The sequence below is a fragment of the Bacillus rossius genome, chromosome 8, assembly GCF_032445375.1.
Source record: "Bacillus rossius redtenbacheri isolate Brsri chromosome 8, Brsri_v3, whole genome shotgun sequence".
Taxonomy (NCBI): domain Eukaryota; kingdom Metazoa; phylum Arthropoda; class Insecta; order Phasmatodea; family Bacillidae; genus Bacillus; species Bacillus rossius.
The window spans coordinates 52,385,799-52,406,374 of record NC_086336.1 but is presented as its reverse complement, the minus strand read 5'-3'; the positions used below and the strand labels follow the sequence as shown (position 1 = coordinate 52,406,374).

The window sequence follows — 20,576 nt, the reverse complement described above, 5'->3', positions numbered from 1 at the left end:
GGGCTGGAGCTGACGGTGCGTGTGGCGTGGTGACCCAGGGGCAACTACATTGAGCAGGAGGAGATGGTGGCAGACCTGATACACAACTACCTGCTGCCGGAGGCGGAGAAGCGACGCGTGAGGCAGCGCATCAAGGACAGGCAGAGGCGCTACCTGGAGGAGGCTCACGCTGCCATCCAGCAGAGCACGCCTCTGGGCGGCCGGCAAGGTACACGACTCCACCATCATACACCGTAGCTCTTCGTGTATCGTCGACAGCAAGGCCAACTGAGGCGTGCGTATCTGTGTTCACAAGTATGGAAGGGTTTTCAAGAACAATATATATTCCCAAATTGTATTTCCTGATCACCTTAACATTTATTTAAAGGACTGTATTTTAGATTTAGTATCAGTTTGGTATAAATCAATTTCATTATAAAGTACCAAAATTATGACCTTTTTAAGATACAATATGAGATTTCACTGTAATTAAGCTATGGTATGTGCCAGAGTTGAATGTGATCCCATAGCATTTAATCTTTTTTTTTTTTTCAGCTCAAGTATGTACAATAGCCTATGCAAAACATTCCACTCACTTCAACTTAGTTGATATTTAAAACAAATTTTAGTTTTAAAGAACTTAGGAGAAAAAAACTGGGTTATTCAACGTGACTGCATGTTGGGGTGTTCTTAAAGGTGTTAGCACTAAATGATTTAGCTCTTATAGCAAAATTATTTTACTTACTCTGGGCTGATACAAGAGATCTTCATTGAGTCCAAATTTAACAAACTCAGCAGTCGATGATGGGTACTGCAGATTCAACCATACACCATCTTGTTGGCCCTTCTACCCTTCGAGACTGTCTGGAAGGAAGAGGCACACGCTTCATCATTGCCACTGACAGGGAAACTGATGCACAAGCCAGAAGTTATCATCCCGGGTCCTCTACCACCGCAATTTCTCGGGAATTCTGGAGGCAAACAACCTGCCTCTCTACGAGGATGTTAAAGTTCCTCGTTTAGTTTTCCAGCATCCTGTTTCCCTTGCAGCGCTTCCTTAACAAGCAATAGCAATGTCTTATATCTACCTAGAGACAAGATTTTATGGTTTTATTTTAAGGCCAATTTCAATTTTTTTTAAGAACTCTGTTTATTCATACAGATAGCACCATTTTCAATGAATAAAACTGTTACTTGTGCAGTGATTCTTACTTCACCAAAAAAAAGTAATTTTGGCAATACATGATGCAATTTAACAATGAAATAATTTGTAATAAGCATGTCTAAACCACTTGGAACAATAAAAATAAAACAGTATGTAGGTACCTATAAATATGTGCATGTTTAAAATGTTCCAATGTCATAACTCATGATATAAATATTAAATAGGTACTTAAAACAGGTTCAACATAAAAAAAAAATGATTTCTTTCCCCAATCTATTTTTGTACTAACGCCATGATAAATAATTTTGATAAATACATTAAAAGGTTATATGTTTATAACCAGAGTTGAGTTTTGATTAAATATGCTGATTAATATCATGATGTAATATGCTGATTAATATCATGTTTTGTTGCTTTTAGATGCTTTATTAATTTGCATTTTGGTATTATATGACACACTTTTCAGTGTTATTTCAGTTTTATCGCAATTTACCATACAATCTTGTCTTTACTTGTGTATATCACAAGGACGGCTTTACAATCACAATTATGAGAAGATATGCACACAATTTAAGTCCTTTTAATTAATTTCATGTTCATAAAATGTTTATGAAACAAAGCATGGCAAATTAAGCATATTTAAGTACATTTTAAGTATGTTTTACCATGGATCAGTATGTATTTATTTTACATATTTTGATTAGGACAAAAGTTGAAGGTCATACAAAATTTGAATAAGATGCAGTACTAGGAACCTCAAAAGCTAAAACAAGGATATACGTAGCTTTTTAAACTGTAACATAAGGTTACGTTTAGTTTTTAAGTTGATAAAAACACCTCCATTAACACGCCCAATTACATTATAAAGCGTTCCAGCTGCCCAATTACATTGTAAGTCGTCGGTACCAGCCATCCAATTAAATTATAAAGTCTTTGGCAACAGCCCTGATCAAGCTGATGTTAATTCATGTTGTAAAGATTAAGGCTAATGGTACATACTGACATAAGTACTATTCATGACTTTAAACCTCCCTCCTATAACATATCCTTTTGTCACTCCGACAAATTAGAACCCTCGTCTCACAGAGCGCGTTGCCATAACTAGGTTTTTAACCAATAGCTGGGTGAAGTTTACCCACCTTTTCCAGAATATACAGTAATATATATTAAATATGTAGTAGTTACCTGCACATGGGTGCACATTTTATAAGGATTTTTAGTTTTAAAAAATGCAGTGCTATCCCTATGCGAGCTTTTAACTTTACATAAAAAAATTATATAATTTATAATTGCAATGTATCATAGTGTGTGTTCATAAATAACTCTCATGTGTTGGTTTTGAATAAGAACATCATCATGAGTATTTAAAAATTGTTTAGTTAAAATACCAAAGCAGTGTGTACAAATTACCATGAATGGTGCCATTGTGCTGCATCTGCCCGGCCAACAGCAAGTGACGTAACTTGCTGGGCTAGCGTTTGGCTCGAGAAGAAAATATAAAATTAACCAACTAGAGTTTGTACATGGACATGTAGTAGGGTTGTCGGTTCTCTCCCCCTCCTTCGTTGTAAATGTCGGTGAACTGGCACTGTACACAATCTCCACGTGTCTATTTTGACAGGTTTTTAAGTCGTAACTTGTGACCAAACATTTGTTTTTTTTGCGTGAGATTTTCTAGCTTTCAAATGAACATTTCATGACAAAACTGCAGCCATCGTTGGTGCTGTGAAAGCAGCACTTAAAAGCACCGCTTTTTATGTTCCTCCAGCTCCCGCACTAATTTCTTGTTGACTAGCATGGGAATTTTGTATTAGGGAAAAGGACTGGTTAAAAAAAATACAATAGCTGAGACGGATTACATATGGGTATAAAAAAATAGTAGCCTTTTCCTTTTGGCTTTTTGTTAGTAGGAGGGGTTGTAAAGAAGTAGGGAGGAGAGGAGAAAGAGAGAAAAAGAGAAAGAGAGAAAAAGAGAAAGAGAGAGAGGTGAGCAGAAGAATTCTTCCGTCTCATTCTACTACTGTAATAATTAATAAAGCAGCACAGATAGTAGACAACACGAGGACAGTGGGTTAAACCCCTGCCATATTTCTTACGCACCAATAAGCTGAGACATGGGTCAAAGACTTTGCTTTTATACATGAAACTCTATTGAAGATAGATGTAATGGTACGGCCCTTATTCGAGATTAGATTTTTATGACCCAAATAATAGATGTGACCCATATGCAGGGGCACGCCTTCTGCAGTTAAATACAATTAACAGTTTAAAATAACTGCTGTTTTAACTAAATGTGCACACCAATAACCAAATGTTAACCAGTTTTAAACTAAAACTGTCAATATTTCCTGATTATTCTATAGTCTGTATTAGTGATGGCCCGATATCCAAAAACCCGATACTGATACCGATTCCGATATTTCCAAATTTACCAATCCGATACCCGATACCCGATATTCCGATAATAGGCCTATCTCATTTCTAATACTGATTCTATAAAATTGTGGTTCTGGAGTATTGTTAGAGACAATAATGAAAAAAAGTTAAATATTAATAAAACATACTTATGTGAATGTATATTATTTTTATTAATTGTAAAATATTGTAAATTCACATTAAATGAAAGCTAATAACGAAATTATCATAATGGCCTACAAATAAGCTCTCTAAATTAAAATTCACAAGTCACTGCATGTACTTAGTCCAGTGTCTCAACTGTAATCTACGAAAAATACAGTCTGAAAAACATCAAACTTTACCAACTTTTGTACCCATTGTAAAATTTCATCACGGTAAACGACACGCTAGAAAGGAAGGTCTTCAATTAGCAAATTTTGTGACCATTGTTCAAGTGTATCACTCCATTTATTGGTGCGAAAACACGTTAAAAATACGTGAAAAGTAATTTCAATACAACTTTGAAACGTACTGCAGAGTTTATAAAACCACACATCTTTATTTATGTTATTCTCGTATTGGCAATGCACTCAATATAGCCAACATAATACCTTTGCTGCAACTTTCCCTACTTAAATTAAATACGTTTCATATTATAGCTTTTGTAAAACTTACGTAACGTCTTTGTATAGAACAGCAGTTGGCAACCATGAAACGACACGGAAAGAAAATGCCTGTTATATCCTACTCTATGGTCATATCAAGCAGCAACTTTATTCTTTCCAATGTTTACTTGCGGCTACACCACTTATTAAATATCGTAATTATTTTAGTTTATGTTTTCAATTTATGTACACTTAGTGAACTTCGAAAATTCATCAAGCGAAAACATTTTGCGAATATCTGAAACGAATAAATATACACTAATGACTGGGATTTGTGTACACATGGAAGAATTGTAACGTCGGGATGCATTGCAGTATCAGAAAGAAGAAATAGGCTTGAAATTATTTCAGTGGAAAATATGCTTGGAATTACTATGTAATATGGTGACGTGAAGAAAGATAAATTACGCCCGCGGAAAATAAGCTTGGAATTACAGTTGAGGTTATGTGAGAAGTATTATTGGCGAGAGCAAACATCGGTTATCAAAATATCGCAAGTATTTACCGATGTCCGATATTGAAAAATGTACCGATATTACAGATCTCCGATATCGGATATCGAATATCGGGCCATCACTAGTCTGTATAAACCGTGTTTTTTTTAATTTGATCCAATTACTTTGATAATCCAAATGTTCACACCCATCCAAACCAATGTATCTGTTAAAAGATTGTTTTTGAAAAAGTTATAAAGGAAATTTATTTAGCTTACACTGGATCTCAGAATAAAATTATCAACTTGTGTGATTGTTTTCTACCCTCCCCCAAGCAGTTCCAAGTTTTTGCTGACTTTTTTTCATTTTTCAGTGTTTTCCAGAGTTGCAGCAACGCTGATAACTACTGTTTGCTTGCAGGTGCTATGCCAGATGAACCACAGTCAGACTGACACCAAACCACATTCCCTACAACTCCACAGATACACTACAGACCAACAATATGTGGTGTTAAGTAATAGTGTTATAAGCAACTTAGAAAAACAAATATCTAAATATATTTCATAAAAAAATTCATGGTAATTGTCAAAATAACGTTTACAAGAATTTTTAAATATTAAGTGATTTTTACTGATTGGGCACATGCTCATGTTTTTATTATTTTTGATCAATCACACACATCCAGTAATATGCAACTACATTGACAGTCAATAAGTTTATGCCTTTTTTTTATTGCATTAAAATGTGTGATAGTTTGTCAGATTTAGGACACAATCCTTATAGTTTACATGCAAATGGAAACAGATAACAACAAATCTAAAAAGTGTGTGCAGACCCATATATGGTACATGCACTATGCAGTTGCAGTTCTTCAAAGGTTGTAGTCAATGTGATGTTTTATATTTGTGCCCAAAAATTATCCTTTGTCTAGTTCATCCTGTATTTTAAATTGTACAATGTCTGAGGGGATATGTAATTCAAATACTAAAATTAAAACTGATAGTTAATACTCATTTTAATTCTCAAATGTTTATTGAAGATTTGACAGGGAGGATGAATAAAATAATAATTCCATAAGGAATTGAATATCAATATACTCCACTAGATATTCTACCAAAAAGAAAGTTTGGAGTTATCAGAACCAAACTTGTCACAGTGATGAATATGGCATTTTACTGGAATGGAAAACAAATTAGGGTGTACACAAAACTATTAAAAAAACACAGTGTGTCAAAATATTTTTTTCCAGGAAAACCATTATAAAAACAATTGTGAACACAGTATAAAACAATTATGTATTAACATTTATTAACATGTAATGCTTGAACATGTAACACTTCTTTAATCTGAAGACAAAACTTCCTCTTCCATTTCCATCTGACTTCCCTCTTCGTCTTCGTCCACATCGGACCACCGACTCCCAGACTCTTCGCTGGCACTGCCCACTCCATTCAGCATGTCTTCAGTATCCGAAGAGTCAGATTCTACAACAAACCAACCACAGGTGTACTCACTCAACTGTCAGCAACCTGCAGCATGCTTATGTTGACATGTATGTTTTTAAATTGTTGATTATGATTATTGCCCATGCCAAACATCTTGGCAGGTTCAAACTTTAGGTGTGGGGCAAATATTTGTTTAGGAAAATGTTGAAAAAAACTTCCTTCAGTCATAATTGTACATCAGTCTGCATACCGCCGAGTCATCAGGAATATCTACCAGCGTGATCCGTGTCATTCTGAGAACCAACAATTACTTATTTAACAATTGGTGGAGCTAGCCACCAAGATGTTTGGCACCGAAACAATCAAAACAAATGTGCTGCCTAGATAAAATAGGAAATTACAATCCTAAAACATGCTGTGCAATTTAAAAATCTTTATGAAATGCATCTTCATTGACAAAACATTCAAATGTTCCAGCACAAAATGTCCTGCCATTTAACACATGTTAATCACATTTATAATTAAGCTTATAGCATTTCAATGTTAATTCCAAATTATATGGAGTAGAAAACACAATTCAAATACATAGAAATTAACAATTACTAAAATTAATAAATTTATGTCATATTTACTACCGTATATACTCGTGTATAGCGCGCCCTTTTTTCCCCTCAAGTAAAGGAAAAAAATAAGGATGCGCGCTATACACGGGAAAAAAAATTTTTGGGGGGGGGGGGGAGGCGGGGAGGAGTGGAAGTCGTTAACTGCCGGGTGACGGGTGACGTTTCTGGCCAGCCCCCACACATACGCACAAGCAACAAGGCCTCTGTTTCACACACACACACACACACACACACACACACACACACACACACGCGCGCGCGCAAGCTCGCACATCATGGTCTCTTGTTTATTTTTAGACCTCCCCCCTTTACAGAAAGCCAGCTCAGAAGCTAGTAAAAAGAGAGAGAGAAAGAGAGAATGTTGTCACCAGTTCCCCCCCCCCCCGGCAACTTCTTCGCTTCCTCCATTCCTCACCGGTGAGTCATCTTCTCCGCGCCAGCTTAGCAACGTAGCGCGGCACGCCTCCCTCCCTTCCTTCCTTCCACGTACCAGTTGTGGCGATATAGCGCTTCATTATCTTCCGTTTAGACAGCAGAGTTTATGTATTTTCCTGACGCATCACCACACATCAATTTAAATAATCAGGTACCACAAAATGTTAGTAAAATTTATTTATGGGGGAAAAAAAAATTTCAATTTTTTTTTTCTTTGGAATTAGTTGCAAAAATCGTGGTGCGCGCTATACACGAGGGCGCGCTATACACGAGTAAATACGGTAATACTTTTCTGGAGCAACTTTTTTCAGTATACTGATGGAAGGAACCCAGTGACAAAATCCATTTGAACTCTCTTCCCCTCCCCTTTATGACATTCCAAAGTGTTGTGCTGTCTCATCTCTCATGGCTACTATCTAACACAAGCAGACTAAAGTAACATAAGTGACATAGTTTACACGCAGATTGTGAATTTTTTCAACTAAGCGGAGGTTTAGGAAGCAGTAATTAATTAGTCTTAAGTGGCTTAAGAGAGCAGTTACGCTCTGCCACAGAAAATGTAATTTTTCAACTAAGCTGTTCCCATTGCTGTTCGTTATGTTCTTCCAGCTGACAAGATACAAGTTTCAGCAGTTCTGGATTAAAATCATTGCATTATATGCGTGTGATTGCGGTATTACTCAAGAATATAATACATTTTAGACAAGAAATTTGGTCTCTGTTACCCAGGAATTCTAATACTTCTCAAGAACTTTACAGGTCTCTCTACCAATTACTAGCCAGTATCACGAAGGGTAGGAAATAGTGTAGGTTTTTTAAAAAACGCACAGTACCATCATTTGGAGTGTTACTTTACTAGTGGTACAGATTGAACACTCTGACAGCCGAAGGTGGTCTAGTGTTGACTAACTCGCCTCCCATAGAAACAACATGGGTTTGATTCCTGGTGGGGTCACGCCCAGGTTTTACCACAAGCGGAATACGTGGCAGATATCGCAATAGCCCCTTTTCCCCAACCATCCACCCTCGTCTCATCACCCTTCATTATCAGGGACACAATTTTATGGTGAACTGAGATAAAACCGAAATGCACGTCATTATTACACCATACAACACCCAAATGCAAGTTAACACACTATTTAGCACTGAAATACATTTACAATCATTAAAAATTAATCTGCAGTTCGACATACCTAACTCAAATCATTAAAACTTAAAAATTAATCTGCTGTTCGACATACCTAACTCAAATCATTAAAACTTTATCTTTTTACATATCAAATACATGAATTTTATTTATTCACTACAAATTTATACGTACAATAATGTACGGACCAACTGAATGGGAATAAAAAATTTTTACATTATTTACTGTTGCATCTACGAACTCATATTTACATTAATGGCGCGGGCAGATTTTTCAAAACGCGCAAATGCTTGTAAGTTGTAATTTATTTTTTATTGGTTCAAGTATTTCCGTCCTGGACACACATATTACTATATCGTAAAAAACGCTTCGTCGAATCACACCATTTTGGCGAGAGAGAGAAAAAAATATTAAATAAAACATTGAACTTGCAGGTATGACGGGGGTTACCGCCCGGGTTTAAACTCCCCTTTTAAAAAATTCTCTGTATTGCTAACTAGGTTTCTGTATTTTTGGTACTGGAATTGTTTCATACGATGTACCCGAAATGCCATGCAGAGATAGAAGAAATACTAAGAGTTGTATGCTGTTGTCGCTACTACACCCACCCGACTCCTGGTACACCAGCAGGCCGGGCTGCGTCTGGTCGGGGCCCGGGCCCTCCTCGCCGCCCGCCGACTGTCCCAGGAGCATGTCCAGCCGCCCCTGCAGCCTCAGCAGCGGGGCCAGCAGCTTCACCCGTCCCTCCAGCAGGCCCTGCAGCGGCGCCAGAACCTCCGCCACCTCCGGGTTGGACACCAGCAGGCCGGCCTGGGTCACCACCACCGCCTTCAGCCACAGGGCCGCCACCTGGCTCCTACAGCCCGCCACAAGCCCAGCTGGTACTACACTCCTCACAGCCACACACAGCACCGTCCAACACATCTTTCAGTGGGATCAGGGGCAGGGGCGCAACAACAAGGGAGGGCAAGGGTATTTTGCCCCCCCCCCCCCCCCCTTCTGAAACCTTGAAGTGCTGTGTAATCAATTTTTTGATAATAAAACTGCTTAAATAGCACCATCTTCCACCTTGAAATACAAATTTTCCCGGGGGAGGGTACCCCCGAACCCCCCCCCCCTTTCCCGCTTCAATAGGGGGGGATCGATGATTCTTTATAAAAAAAAAAGTTATTGCCCCCCCCCCCCCCTTTTGCAATTTAGTTGTCGCACCCCTGATCAAGGGGGGAAACAAAATAAAGCCAACTAAAGGATCACATAAAAAAAAAAAAAATTAATACTGAGTCAGCATTAACACGATGCGCTAGGCATGTGCGAATGTTAAATTTTTCGTTGCCAATCGAAGTGCGAAGCGAATAGTAACTATTTGTGCGAAGTCGAATCGAATGCGAGTAGTTGCATTTGACAGGCAAAAAAAATTCCCTTAATTCTTTTTATCTCAACTTCCCAAACCCATTAATAAAGTGTCCCACATAAAAAAAAAAACTGCAGTTTTAATCTGTTTTATTTAAAAACATGAAACCAACTATTTTGAAAACAAATCCTTATATGTAAAATTAAATTATAGTTTTATAAACACAACATAAAGTGAAGTACTGTTCTTTTGAGCCTTCAAAAAATGTCCATTGTTATAAGTATAATGAGCTTTTTAAACTACACCGGGAAAAATTATTGAACTTCAATGTCCATTTGGGGCAAGAACAAAAAACAAAAACTATTTAAAATTATACACACATAAAACACCATTTAAATCTATTAGTATATAAAACATTTAAACACTAGGTTCTAGTTATAGCATCTCAGCATTATTATTTTCAGTTGGCATGTAAAAACACCAATTGCTCTACATGCTGAGGAAGCAAGTTTTCTCTTTGTGTTGAAACAACATTCCCAGCTGCTGAAAAGAGACGCTCTGAATTTACTTGTGTGGCAGAAACCTCCAGATACTTTAGCGCTACTTAGGATAAATATCGTGGTGAGCGATAACCAGATGACAAGCAAGGGGCTTCTTGCATGTATTTGCTCTCGTGGTCTGAAAATGACGGCCATGTCGACTTGTGAATATTCGTAAAATATTAATAAAAGACAGTTAACATCAGTTTTGTAATGAAACTGTACTGTACATATTTTGTCGATAGACAATTTAATAAGTGTAATTTTTTTGATAACACCAGTTATATTCTTTTTATTATAAATGACAGCATTACTCTATGCTTGTGCATAAAATCTCTGTGGAAAATTGTATGTTTTTTTATATATAGGCTAAATCCTCTTTGTAATAAAATGGGTTAGTTTTAAAACCCCGGGGGGGGGGGGGGGGGGGGGGGGACGACAAATAAATGAAAGTTATTATTAAGAACATTGAGTTTTGGAACAAATATTGAATTTAGAAGACTGTGATGTGATAATTTATTTATTAATTAAAGTCCTACACCGAATTTAAAGAGATATCTACTGAGCAAGATTGAAGAATGTGAATTTGACACTTGTAAAAAAACATTAATAGACGATTAGCTAGATGAAGATTCGCTGCTTTTAAAATAATTCTAACGTATACTACTATAGGACTGAATCATCATTCTTCAAGTTCCTCAGCTTCGGTTAATTAACTGCTATGAAAGACTACAGAAATTAATGTTTTGAAGATTTTGTATTGACTGGATATTTCTACAATTGTATGTAAGGTGGTGATGTGTTGTTGCTTCAGGTATGGGTGTGTTTCGTTAGTAATAGATTAAAATTGCGAAAGAGGTTAGTTGTATTCAAAATTCTACATATTATCATTGATTTCTGTTGAAGTTTGTATAATTCATAACTTAAATTTAACTTTGATTAACTTCGCATATTGCACAACTATTCCTGACAAACTTAGTGTTTTCGCTCAGAAGTCCTGACAATTTTTGTTTAATTAAACTTAGTGCTATTTTAGATGAGCTAGTTTTGTTTACGGAGGCTAATTACTATTTGGCAAAATTAATTTTTTTTTAATTTTCATATTATTTAAGTATTAACCATTAATTTTGGATACAATTAATTAATTAGTTGTAAATTGGTTAACATTTAATTATTTTACTTGAAATATTTTCCTTTTAATATTGTATTATTCAATTGGAAGATTTCGGTAAATACAACTAAATTAATTTGGCCTTCATTTCAGTTAAGTGATTATATTGCCTGAACAGTAATTTTAGATCAGTAATATTTTACCTTACCGGGCATTTTGGTTATTGAGACACTTAACAAAAAAATACATCATAGGTATTAAAGTGTATTTTAAATTTCAATGATATATATATATATATATATATATATACACACACTATATATATATATACTATATATATATACTATATATATTTAAAATAAATAAATACACATTAAAAATAAATTTCAGTGTGTGTCCGAGAGAAGTTATTTCAACAACCAATATTCAATAGTTATATTTATTTATTTGGGAACTTGCATATTTTTTCACGGCCCAATTCATTCCTATAAGTGTTAATGAAACATGTACATATTCCACTCTATACCGAATATTTGAGCTAGTCGGGGTCTGGAGTGTGACAAATGTAGCTGAAATCGCAACTTTAGTGGATTCTTCTGGCCTACCATGTAGTCTCGTAGGAATCAGGACTGCTCCAAGCTGGAGAAACATCTTGCCTAATGCCTAATTTGAACACTATTCCCCTTTACATTATAAAAAGCTACGTATTTTAATTTGGCTAGCCCACCAAAGAGATACGGTGATAAGAGAAAGACCTAATGACACTATTGCTGCCTGGAAAGCTTTAAAAAGGTACAATTCATCAATGAACAGGATAAGTGTTTAATGCAAAAATATATCAAAAGGAATACTCAGCCATAAAATGTATGGTCATTAAGACAATCCAATATTAAATAAAATTGGATGACAGGATGACAACTTAATGACAGAATATTGATGCTTGGCATGCAGCACGTCAGCACTTTTCACGTCTTTCCACATGCTCCCATATGGACGTATTTAGAACATTAATTTTATGACTACCATTTTGCTTGATCAAAAAAAAAAACTTTATATTGACATATCGTATGTTGCACGTGAGGTCTTCTATGACTGTGACTACATCTAAAGCAGGCCTGCCGTCTTTACAGATTTTTATCCGTTTTCACGGATATTTGAAGCTTAAAACGGACTAACGGATAAACGGCGACATTCACGGATATTTACGACGCTTCGCCGATATTTTCATATTTGAATTTCGTTTGTGTAAATATTTACATTCAACTACCTATTTGAAGTTGTCAAACCATACAAGCACCCAACAGTAAAGCAAACACTTACATTAGTTGTAGCGCCATGGAACTTCCAATCGTTTAACCACAAACCAAAAACATATACTCCCACATATTGTTTCATGAAGTACAATATCTATGGTTTCGGGGAAATGTTTTTTGTTTGTTGAGTTAAACGCTAAGTGTCATGGTGTCAGTAAACATTGGTATTTTTTGCCATTACAATGTTTTAGGTGCTGCATTTGTTTACAAACTTCTTACGTGATGAGTAATAGTTTTAGTCTTAGCTGATTGTGATGGAGAAAAAACGAAAGGCTTTGTTGGACAGGTCACTTTTTAAACAGCGTTATCGTAAAGAATGGGAGCAAGAATTGAAATGGTTGAGGCATGGCAAAACGGAATTTTCCGCCGTTTGTTCGACTTGCAACTTGGAACTGAACGTGACAAAGGGCGGCTTGAAGACGCAAGTTCATGCGAAAAACCAACAAGCTGCTGATCAGAGTTGTTCTTTGAACTAGCCAGATAATTATTCAATCTTTGGGTACATCAGCTGCAGATTATGTTACCTATGAAATGAAAACACAATTTTTCACACTGATGATTGATGAATCAACTGATGTTACAGTCACTAGGCAGGTTGTAGTGTTAGCAAGGTTCCTTCCATCTAAGATTGTTGAAACTCATCTGTACAAAGCAATGGCTTTGAGTGGTGCTGCAACTGGAGAAAATCTGCTGTGGAAAGGGTTTTCAGCAATCTCAAGATGGTTAAAACTGTTTACAGATCATCAATGGAATCACCAATGTTAAATGCGCTGTTGCATTGCAGAATGAGAACTTCAAGCCCACTGACGAGATGCGGAAAAGAGCACAGAACATGAAAAAGTAGCTAGTTAATGATGTGAAATACATTTGTTTTTTTAAACTTGTAAATAACTTCAGTTGTGTGGATGCATTTATAGTTTGTAAATAAGAAAAGCACCAAAGCCTATTCTGAAGAGAAATTTTTAAATTACAGTAGAACCCCTGTCATACACTTTTCAACGGAGGGCACAAAAATGGTGTATGATGCGGGAAAGTGTATGAAAAGGGAATGGCAATAATGAAATTTTTTTCCAATCCAGCATATCAGCACAGTGCCAGATTAAACATAAATATATATGTGTAAATAATTGCATTATATTAATGAAAGATATGAATTCATCATTATATTATACATATAATAAAACCACCAGAAATGTAAAATACAGTCCATAATCAAGTAAAGCTGACATGAGAAACAGTGGCCTTAAAAAATGTTATGAAGTCCTTTCTTGGAGGGGGGGGAAAGTCACCAAGACTAAATTAGAAATTAAAAAAATTAGGCTATTGTAAAAAAAAAAATAATCAGAAATTTTTGCTTGTTTATTACATTTTACAAACAACTTTATGCAACAGAACAATTTTCAATAAAATTTTAACTTGAGAAACGTAAAATTCAAAACAATCCAATCGTAAAAAAACAATAACGGATATATTCAGTTCAAAGATAAACGACTGCACAAAATATGAGATCCGTGCCTTGGTAAAGCACGTGCACCATTTTCATGATCATTTCTTGTTTGCGCCACTAGTCTCGCTTGGTGCTGGCCATAGATGCTACTAGCGAAGTGCACAGTCTTCCTGATACTATCCATATCTATAGTGTGATAGTTATTTTCTTACGTTTGCAAATGTAAACAATGATCGTTTTTCAAAATAAAAGCATTAAAACTGAGTTTATAAGGAGGAATATAAAAAAAAATTTGTGGATTTTAGGACTTTTCCGCTTCGTAAAAACGTATGAAACGGGAAATTAATGGTTTTATAAGTGTATGTTCCGGGAAAGTAAACTATTGTAAATATAGTACTTTCGGCGGGACCGAAATTAATCGGCGTATGACACGGGAAAATGTATGAAACGGGAACGTATCATCGAGGTTCTACTGTATATACTTTTCATTTTATTGTGATACCAATTATTAGTTATGTATGTAAATGGCAAATCTTAAAATTTTTTTACATTAATTTGATTTTTTTAAAATTATGTTTTTGTTTGGGCATAGTGCTAGATTGTGTGGTGGTTTGGATATTTGAATTTGGCGCCATCGATCGTGAGTGCGCCACTGTGGCGGCCATTTTTTCAGCAGTGCCATCTGTAAATAGTTTAGTCAGTCTTTTACCGTTTCTCCGCGTTGCTGGGCGTCATGCAGCCAAACTATTAGTTTCAATTCAGTTTTGTGAACATTTTTTGGTCCTCCAGGCCGGATATCTGTATGTTTGAGCCAGTTTATTCGGTGGATCGCATAAACAACGTAAAAGCCGAGTCGCGCGGGACTTTTCAAGGCCACGTGTACCGATTTACATCAATTTAAGACAGACTGTGAAGAAAATCACATGCAACTTGCTATTCAAGCTACAGAGACCGAGTCGTTAGTGGAATCTTAAGCCAGCGAAAGGGAACTTGAGGAATTTGATGAAGCCTACTATAGGATACAGGAAGTATTTAACAAGCTCACTGTAAACGAAACAGGCCAGAACAAACAACGCAATCAAATTGCCAAGACATCTTCAAACGTTAAGTTGCCGAAGCAGCAGTTGCCAGAATTCAAGGGTCTCTTGACTGACTGGCCCACATTTTATGACCTTTTCACATCCTTGGTGCATAATAATGAGGGCTTGTCAGATGTGGAGAAACACCAATACCTTCTTACATCACTATCAGGTGAGCCATTTAATCTAATAAAGACACTCCCACTGTCTAAGGAAAATTATATTCTGGCATGGCAAACTTTGGTAGATAGGTATCACAATGTCCGGCCAATTGCAAACATGCATTGGGACAAGATTGTGCAACTTCCTCATCTGTCAATTGTCGCCCCTGACAAACTGAGAAAAATGGTAGATGTTCTAAAGGAGAATCTGGGTGCCTTGAAAGTTCTCAAGTTGCCTGTTACTGAATGGAGCTTTCTGTTGCTGAATCTAATGATACCAAAGCTTGATCCAGATACAAGAAATCAGTTTGAAATAGCACACAAAAATGTTCAAATGCCCACATTTAATCAATTGTTAGAGTTCGTGGAGCTGCAGTCTAAGGCCCTGATGATGTCATATCACACTCCAGCTGTAGTGCCTGCCGCACGCCCTTTTCCAAAGAGGTCACTGCCTCAAAACCCAAATTTTAAATCCTCATTTCTAGTGACAGCAGAAGCAGAGCCCTGTAGTGCCTGTGGAGACATGCATGGACTTCACAAGTGCCCTGTTTTTACGGGTCAGTCAAGCGATGACAGGATAGAGTTTGTACGTAGGAAGATGCTGTGTTTTAACTGCTTACAAGGTCACAGAGTGAAGGATTGTAGGTCAAGAAGAAACTGTTATCACTGCGGCAGGAGACACCATTCTCTCCTTCACACTGCGGTTCCCAATCAAGAAGTGAAACTACCTGCAGGTGAATCCATCCAAGAGATTACTATGCCACAAGCAAGTCACAAGGAGGATGCTGCGACAGTGGTATCACTAACTTCTTCAACTGCAGTTTCAACCACTGTCGTTCTAGGTACTGCTATGGTAAGAGTCCAGGATGCAAGCGGAATGCTGCAAAATGTTAGAGCACTACTCGATTCAGGATCGCAGAGCTCATTTATTACCGAAGAATGTGTTCATAGGTTGGGGCTAAAGTGTCGAAGGGCTAAGGTTCCTGTTGTGGGCCTGCCTCACTCTGTTGTTGTTGCTAACAGTGGTGCAGTTACTTGTTTTCTAACATCATGTAAGGGCGTAGGAACTGGCGTTGTTACTGATGCTTTAGTGTTGAAGAACATAGCTGCCAATTTACCCACCATTCCCCTTCCCCACCATGTGACATACATGTATCGACATCTGGAACAAGCAGACCCATCTTTTGATACTCCAGGAGCAATTTATATCCTTCTTGGTGCTGATGTATATCCAGACGTGTTTGATGGTGGGCGGTACCAGCCTTCGAAGGGAGTTCCCGTAGCGTTGCACAGTATATTTGGTTGGGTTATTATGGGTAAGGTGACTCAGGTTGCAGATACTTCCAGTAGTGGTATTGTCTCAATGTATGCGTCATCGGATACAGCCCTAACAGATACCATCCGCAAGTTCTGGGAGACCGAGGAGTTACCATCTGTCCAGCATTCCAGCTTAGAAGACACAAAATGTGAGAATCATTTTGTTGAGACTCACTCACGAAACCTCGAAGGAAGATATGTACTGAGACTACCATTTAAGGAGAGAGACCCAGATTTAGGAGATACACGTAGTCATGCAGTTAAGAGGTTACGTCAGTTGGAATCCAGACTACACCACCAACCTGAAGCCTATACCGAATATTGCAAGTTCCTCCGTGAATATGAGCAACTGGGGCACATGCATTGTCTAGATAATGCAACTGGTCAGGAACGTCGTTACTACATCCCTCATCACTATGTGTGCAAGGAATCCAGCTCAACAACAAGGTTACGAGTGGTGTTTGATGCCTCAACTCGCTCCACTTCAGGGAAGTCACTCAATGATGTTTTGATGACTGGACCCAAGCTTCAAAATGACATTGTGTACATAATCACTCACTTCCGTCTTCACCGTGTGGTATTATCCACAGACATCTGCAAAATGTATCGTCAGGTTCTGGTGCATCCAGACGATGCACCATACCAGGTAATTCTGTGGAGGGAGAACCCTGACCAACCAATACGTGAATTCCAACTTGACACTGTCACTTACGGAGTCTCAGCTGCTCCATTTATGGCGATGAGAGCCTTACAGCAACTTGCAATGGAAGAGGGTCCTCGGTATCCGATGGCAGCAAGGGTTGTGATGGATGACGTGTTTGTAGATGACATTGTGACTAGTGCAGCATCAGTCACGGAAGCTCTCGCGTTACAGCAAGAATTAATAAATCTCCTGAAACAAGGTGGTTTTGAACTAAGAAAATGGTCCAGTAATAGTAAGGCAGTTTTGGATGCAGTTCCAGAAGATCACCGGGAGAGTCCACTTAGTTTTCATGGTAGCAATGAAGTTATTAAGGTACTTGGTCTTCAATGGGATTGGAAGGCAGATGTTTTCTCATATCATGTTCAGCATGCTAGTGCAACAGTCACCAAGAGAACCATCTTTCAGAAATTGCTAGGTTATATGATCCGTTAGGGTGGATTACTCCAGTCATCATTCGAGCCAAAATCTTTCTCCAAAGGCTTTGGTTACTGGGAGTTTCTTGGGACGACACCCCACCACTAGACTTAGTTGCTGATTGGCAGGTTTTCATTGGCCAGTTGGATGTCCTAAGCAAGCTGTCCGTACCTCGTCTTGTTTCTGCACCACAGTCTGAATACCAGCTCCATGGTTTTAGTGATGCATCCAATGAGGGTTACGCAGCTGTTGTGTATTTGCGGAATTCTAGCCACGGTGAAACAAAATCACATTTGCTTCTCGCCAAGTCACGTGTTGCACCACTGAAGACCGTCACACTTCCGCGACTTGAATTGCAGGCTGCACTCTTGCTTATCAAATTGATTGAATCACTGATCACAACACTGTCCGAGCGAATCCATATAAGTTGCATTTATGCATGGTGTGACTCGACCGTAGTGCTTGCTTGGATTAAGATTCCGCCACATCGGCTGAAAACATTTGTGGCGAACAGAGTTTCTCGTATTCAGGAGAGCAAGGTTCCGGTCCACTGGAGACATGTTTCCTCTGCTGAAAATGCTGCAGACTGTGCATCAAGAGGACTCTCACCCAAGGAGCTTCTAACACACCCACTTTGGTGGACTGGGCCAGGTTGGTTGACAGCAGAGGTGGATTTATGGCCCAGTCAAGGATATACCAGTTCAGAGGAAGGTAAAGAGGAGTTGAAGGCAATCACGCTAGTCTCATTGGTTGGTCAGTGTATACCGAACATTCTTAACATTCTTTGTAGGTTTTCGTCCTGGTCACGACTGCAAAGAGTACTTGCGTATGTGTTGAGATTTGCATTAAATTTAAAGGTTTCAAGGGAGTTGCGACACACAGGTCCTCTCACTGTAACAGAAATTGACGCTGCCAAGAAGGTGTGTTTGAAGCAGCTTCAGCAAGAGAATTTCAAATTAGAGTTTGATTGTTTGGCTGCAGCTCGCGAATGTTCTTCTGGAATTAAAAGACTACAGCCATTCATTGACGCTGATGGGATCATCCGTGTAGGTGGACGCCTGCAGAATTCACATGTAGCCTATGAAATGAAACATCAAGTCCTGCTTCCCAAAAGGAGTTTTGTGACAGAAATGATTATTGTATAGGTACTATCATGTCTTACACCTTCATGCTGGCCCCAGTGCCACACATGCTGCAATTCGGTGTGAGTACTGGATAGTGGCAAGTAGAGGAGCTGTCAAGACTTGGATACACGCCTGTGTAAAATGTTACAGATTCAGAGCCACCAATGTGCAGCCATCCATGGGAAATCTTCCACCAAGTCGAGTGCAACAAACAAGACCATTTCTGAATGTGGGTGTTGACTATGGGGGCCCTTTCCAAGTCAGGCTTTCGAATGGTCGAAACAGTCGTTCATCCAAGGCCTACCTGTGTTTATTCATATGCTTAGCAACTAAGGCAGTACACTTGGAAGTTGTTTCATCATTGAGTACCACTGCCGACTTAAATGCCTTTTTCAGATTCGTGGCTAGGCGTGGACTCTGTAAGGCTGTTTTTTCAGATTGTGGAACCAACTTCATAGGGGCACGTCGCTACTTCAATGACCTTCAAAGGTACCTGAACAACACCTCTAACTGGCATTGTGTGGCAGACACTCTGGCTACTCGTGGGTTTCAGTGGAACCTCAATCCTCCATCTGCGCCACATTTTGGAGGCCTGTGGGAGGCAAGCATCAAGTCTGCGAAGTACCATCTCAAGAGAGTCGTTGGCCAGCAGATACTCACGTTTGAAGAGCTGTCGACTTTGTTCACTCAAATTGAAGCTGTCCTCAATTCACGTCCACTCTGTGCCATTTCATCAGATCCAAATGACGTGGAGGCCCTTACGCCAGCACATTTCCTTGTTGGCACTTCTCTGACATCTCCTCCAGCTGCAGACCTCACGGAAATTCAGACCAACAGATTAGACAGATGGCAGCTGGTACAGAGTGCATCACAGCACTTCTGGCAGCGGTGGCACAAGGAATATTTGCACACACTACAACCACGTGGCAAGTGGACCAAAAGCGAAGGTGACCTTGTCCTCATCAAAGAAGACCACCTTCCACCCCTGCAGTGGCAACTTGGCCGCGTTGCAACCCTACATCCTGGTCAGGATGGTGTGTCAAGAGTAGCTACCATCAAACAGCAGCATCGAGTGGTGAAGCGGCCAGTGATAAAATTGTGTCGGTTGCCAGTCAACTAAGAACCAGTGTAGTGAAACATAAAAAATGTTATTTATGGTGGGCGGTATGTTTGGGCATAGTGCTAGATTGTGTGGTGGTTTGGATATTTGAATTTGGCGCCATCGATCGTGAGTGCGCCACTGTGGCGGCCATCTTGTTCAGCAGTGCCATCTGTAAATAGTTTAGTCAGTCTTTTACCGTTTCTCCGCGTTGCTGGGCGTCATGCAGCTAAACTATTAGTTTCAATTCAGTTTTATGAACAGTTTTGGAATGCAATGTATATTTAAAATTACCGCGAAAAATAAATTATGTCAATTACGGCTATAAATTTTACAGGATTTTTAAATGCTGTAAAGAGGATTTAGGAACCTAATTTGGTGGCAGGCCGGCATTAAGTATCACAGTATGAAATTAATGGGAAAACATGTTTTCCACTGCTTTGTAAACTTGCAAAGGCAATGCTTATTCTTCCACATAGCAATGCAAGGGTGGAAAGGATATTTAGTAGGGACGTGCGAAGCTTCGAAATTTTCGAATCCGAAGCGAATATTTTTAGGATTCGTATTCGATTCGTTCAAAAAATAATATTTGTAAATTTTCAAAGCTTCGAAGGCAAACGAATATAAA

The 20,576-nt window shown here is 38.4% G+C and overlaps 2 protein-coding genes across 9 annotated transcripts in view; one reads left to right on the top strand and one right to left on the bottom strand.

The window, feature by feature from the left end:
- Nucleotides 1-6,156, top strand: part of LOC134534931 (cilia- and flagella-associated protein 91-like) — a 34,841-nt gene extending 28,685 nt beyond the window's left edge. For all 6 annotated transcript variants that reach the window (XM_063373661.1, XM_063373657.1, XM_063373660.1 and 3 more), the window contains 2 exons: nt 39-208; nt 5,061-6,156. In XM_063373661.1, coding sequence (XP_063229731.1) covers nt 39-208; nt 5,061-5,092 — 202 coding nt within the window. In that variant the 3' untranslated portion in view covers nt 5,093-6,156. The remainder of the gene's footprint in view (nt 1-38; nt 209-5,060) is intronic.
- The window catches only part of LOC134534932 (WD repeat-containing protein 43), a 48,157-nt gene continuing 33,446 nt past the window's right edge, over nt 5,866-20,576 (bottom strand). Inside the window, exons 9-10 of one of the 3 annotated variants that reach the window (XM_063373662.1) lie at nt 8,899-9,146; nt 5,866-6,124 (exon numbers count right to left, since the gene is read on the bottom strand). In XM_063373662.1, coding sequence (XP_063229732.1) covers nt 5,982-6,124; nt 8,899-9,146 — 391 coding nt within the window. In that variant the 3' untranslated portion in view covers nt 5,866-5,981. Of the gene's footprint in view, nt 6,125-8,898; nt 9,147-14,626; nt 19,656-20,576 lie in introns of those variants that run through there. The other 2 variants (XM_063373663.1, XM_063373664.1) reach the window with 2 other exon arrangements.